General features: G+C 39.2%; 1 protein-coding gene across 1 annotated transcript; it reads left to right on the forward strand.

Moving 5' to 3' along the window:
* The first annotated feature begins 503 nt into the window (after positions 1–503).
* Positions 504–2,962, forward strand: LOC110916654 (H/ACA ribonucleoprotein complex subunit 2-like protein). Its single transcript, XM_022161350.2, has 4 exons — positions 504–749; positions 812–881; positions 1,969–2,074; positions 2,568–2,962. The coding sequence occupies exons 1-4, from the start codon at positions 611–613 to the stop codon at positions 2,727–2,729; spliced, it is 477 nt and encodes a 158-aa protein (XP_022017042.1). The 5' UTR covers positions 504–610; the 3' UTR covers positions 2,730–2,962.
* Positions 2,963–3,232: the final 270 nt, after the last annotated feature.

Consider the following 3,232-nt stretch of genomic DNA (forward strand, 5'->3'; position numbering starts at 1 on the left):
TCAATGACCATATAAGCGAAACTACAAGATCCATATAAGCGAAACCCTGTGATATGACCCTATGAGTGAAACCTATTCTTGACACACATACAATCTCCTATTTTCTCGTAAAACGTGCCCTGATCTAACACTCTAAGACTAAGACTCGATACAAGACGAAGTCGACATATGTAGTGCACCAACAAACTCCCCCTCAGATGTTGACGAGTCGTTCATCGAGTCTTTGACAACTTCATGTCTGCACTTCTTCAGTCTTGATCAGTCTCTGGGCTTTTCTTTCTCTATCTAAGACTCGAACAAAGATGTAGTCGACAGACAACTGCACCAACATAAACGCTAAAACTGGGTTTGAACCTCATCCAAATCAATTTAGTGGGTTGGGTTTTTAATCCTAAAACTGGTTCTTAACCCGAACCGATTTGGGCCAAACCGGTTTCGAACGACATTCGATTTTGGGCTACAAAACTCTGGTGACCGGGCCCAATATACTTAAAAGGTGAACTCAGAAGCACAACCTTCTCCATCAATATCATCATCATCATCATCATCATCATCCTTAAACCCTAAAAACACAAACCGAAACCCTAATTTTGTTTGTGTTTAACAAAAAATGGGAGGAAGCGATAGCGAAGGAGATCGATCAGCGCACAAGGAGAAGGAGAAGAAGAAGCTACTGGCATTGGCTCCGATCGCTAAACCTCTGGCCGGAAAAAAGCTCTCCAAACGCACTCTCAAACTCGTTCGCAAAGGTCCGATCAATTGTACTTTTTGATTTCGGTTATTAGCTGTTTAATTATTGAATGTTATGCAGCTGCTGAACATAAATGCTTGAAGCGTGGAGTTAAAGAGGTTGTTAAGAGCATCAGACGCGGTAATAAAGGGTTAGTTTTTCACTTTTTGAGTTAATATTGTTATGATTTAGTTAAGATTAGTGGTTTAAATTTGAATTTAGAGGGCACTAGGTTCATCATCATCATCCTCGGTATATCCCACCAATAGCAAAACTATGTAGACAGCCTTACCTCGACCCCGTAGGAATAGAGAGGCTTCCAATGAGACCCTGGCTCGATAGTAGTTTTGCATCAAGCAATTGAGACAAACGCCGATTAGTGCATGTACCCCTTCTCTTTCGGCTATCAATGCCACTACATGATGCATGATTAACCATCCCCTCTTTTAACGGTATTTTCACGAAATTAGTAAAATAACGTTAAAATTAGTGCACTTTCACTTTTGACCCCCGAGCGCCCACACATATATACATTATATGAGCAGTTAGAAGTCTGTCATGCAATGGTGTAATGTATGTTGTGAATTTAATAGGGTGATATTTGTTCTAGAAACAGGCTGTGTTGTCAAAAGCTCTGAGTGCTTATGATAGGGTTACAAATGGGTCGGATGCTACAAACGGGTCAATATGCGGTGGACTTAGTTTGGATCATATGGAGCCCCATGATGGAGGTTAAAAAAAGTTTATCTAGTTGTTTTTCTTGCTTCATAAGTAGTACTTTAGCTTGTTTGTTTTCCCTGAATTTAGGACGTGAGTTAGTGGGTTTCATTCTATATGTAAACAACTTTTGAATGTTAATGGTGGTGCTTTTTATGTTTAAAATTTTCGACTGTGTTTTCTCATTTTGAGTTACCAGTTTGTTATTCTCCATTGCTAGCTCAAGTTTGGCCACTTGGGTGGTGTTCTTTGGACCCTGATCGTGAGCCTCGGTGGTGTTTCTGTATCCGAAACTTCGTTTAGGTTCGCCCGACGGAATTGATCAAGTGGTGTTTCTGTATCTTGATCGGCCGTTGTCATTCATTTCGTTTGAAACTTCGAAAATCCTATCCGTTGATACTTTGATTTACAACAGCTTAGGCCTTGTGATGATGTAATGAAAAGGAATGTTTTTTGCTTCATGGGCGAAGAACGACTCTTTATTTTTTGTTTTTAACATTGAATTGGTCGGGTGAATGCAGTGTGTGTGTGATTGCTGGGAACATTACTCCAATTGATGTGATTACTCATGTTCCAATATTGTGCGAGGAGGCCGACATACCATATGTTTATGTTTCGTCGAAAGAAGTAAGTATGATTATTACCTGTTGTTCATCTCCATTTATTATATTTTTGTTACCTCTTTTTTTGCTAGTAGTAGTGATCACTTGTGCCCAGAAAACATCAAATTTGGTGTTTTGATGTAAAAGATTGATGTCCAGCCCAGTGGCGGATCTTGAGCTAAAACTCAGCATGGGCCGATGTTTTTTGGAGATAAAATCAGCCTGGGCCGAACCAATACACATTTAAAAAAATTCTCGAAAACCTGAAATTTAACACTATTGGGCGAAAAACCGCACGGGCCGAGGCCCGGTCCGGCCTCCTCTAAGTTGCGCCACTGCTCCAGCCGTTGCATTTTGAACAAAATTGTGCAAGTTTTTTTTGGCATTTTTTATTAAAAAACTATTTTATACCCTTTTCACAAAATTATTAAATAGTCAAAATATGTATTAGTTTTTAGAAATATCTGATCCAATTTCTATGTTTAAGAAGTGACGTGATGAAATGTTCATGGTTGCAGGATCTTGCGAATGCAGGCGCCACAAAGAGGCCAACATGCTGTGTTTTGGTTCTAACCAAGCCGGCAAAAGGTGAACTTGGCGAAGAAGAAGGACAAAAACTGAAAACAGAATATGATCAAGTTGCTTCAGAAGTATCTGAACTGACTGCTGGTATGTTTTAAGCCTACTCACACCTAAACATGTGTTATAGACACGTCTTTTAGACCAACCAATGAATATTTATATATTTGGTTGACGTGGCATTTTTCCTAGATGAAAATGGTTCAGGTGTGAAAATGTTTTGTTAGTATGACTCAATGGTTTTAACTATGTGAATCATATAAGGCAAGAGATGGTTATTTACTCAATTTTTGGCTTTATCTACCCATGTGTTATCGACACAACATTTTACTCAGTGAATGTGGTATAATTGTCTTTTTATTTAGAGTAAACTTCCGTTTTGCTTCCTGTGGTTTGGTCACTTTAACGGTTTTGCTCCAAACCTTTAAAAATAGCCATTTTACTCCCTGATGTTTCGGTTTTTTGCCAGTTTGCTCCCCGCCTCTAACTCCATCCAAATTGTTTGTTTTTCCATTTTGCTCCCCGTAGGGAGCAAACTGGCAACAAAACCAAAACATCAGGGAGTAAAATGGCTATTTTTAAAGGTTTGGGGCAAAACCGTTAA

This window comes from Helianthus annuus, chromosome 16, assembly GCF_002127325.2.
Source record: "Helianthus annuus cultivar XRQ/B chromosome 16, HanXRQr2.0-SUNRISE, whole genome shotgun sequence".
In the NCBI taxonomy this organism is placed as follows: Eukaryota; Viridiplantae; Streptophyta; class Magnoliopsida; order Asterales; family Asteraceae; genus Helianthus; species Helianthus annuus.

Coding starts and splice junctions, on each gene's coding strand:
- LOC110916654 (XM_022161350.2), top strand. CDS start 611: ATGGGAGGAAGCGATAGCGAAGGAGATCGATCAGCGCACAAGGAGAAG. Junction 750..811: donor TCTCAAACTCGTTCGCAAAG/GTCCGATCAATT, acceptor AATGTTATGCAG/CTGCTGAACATAAATGCTTG. Junction 882..1,968: donor ATCAGACGCGGTAATAAAGG/GTTAGTTTTTCA, acceptor GGGTGAATGCAG/TGTGTGTGTGATTGCTGGGA.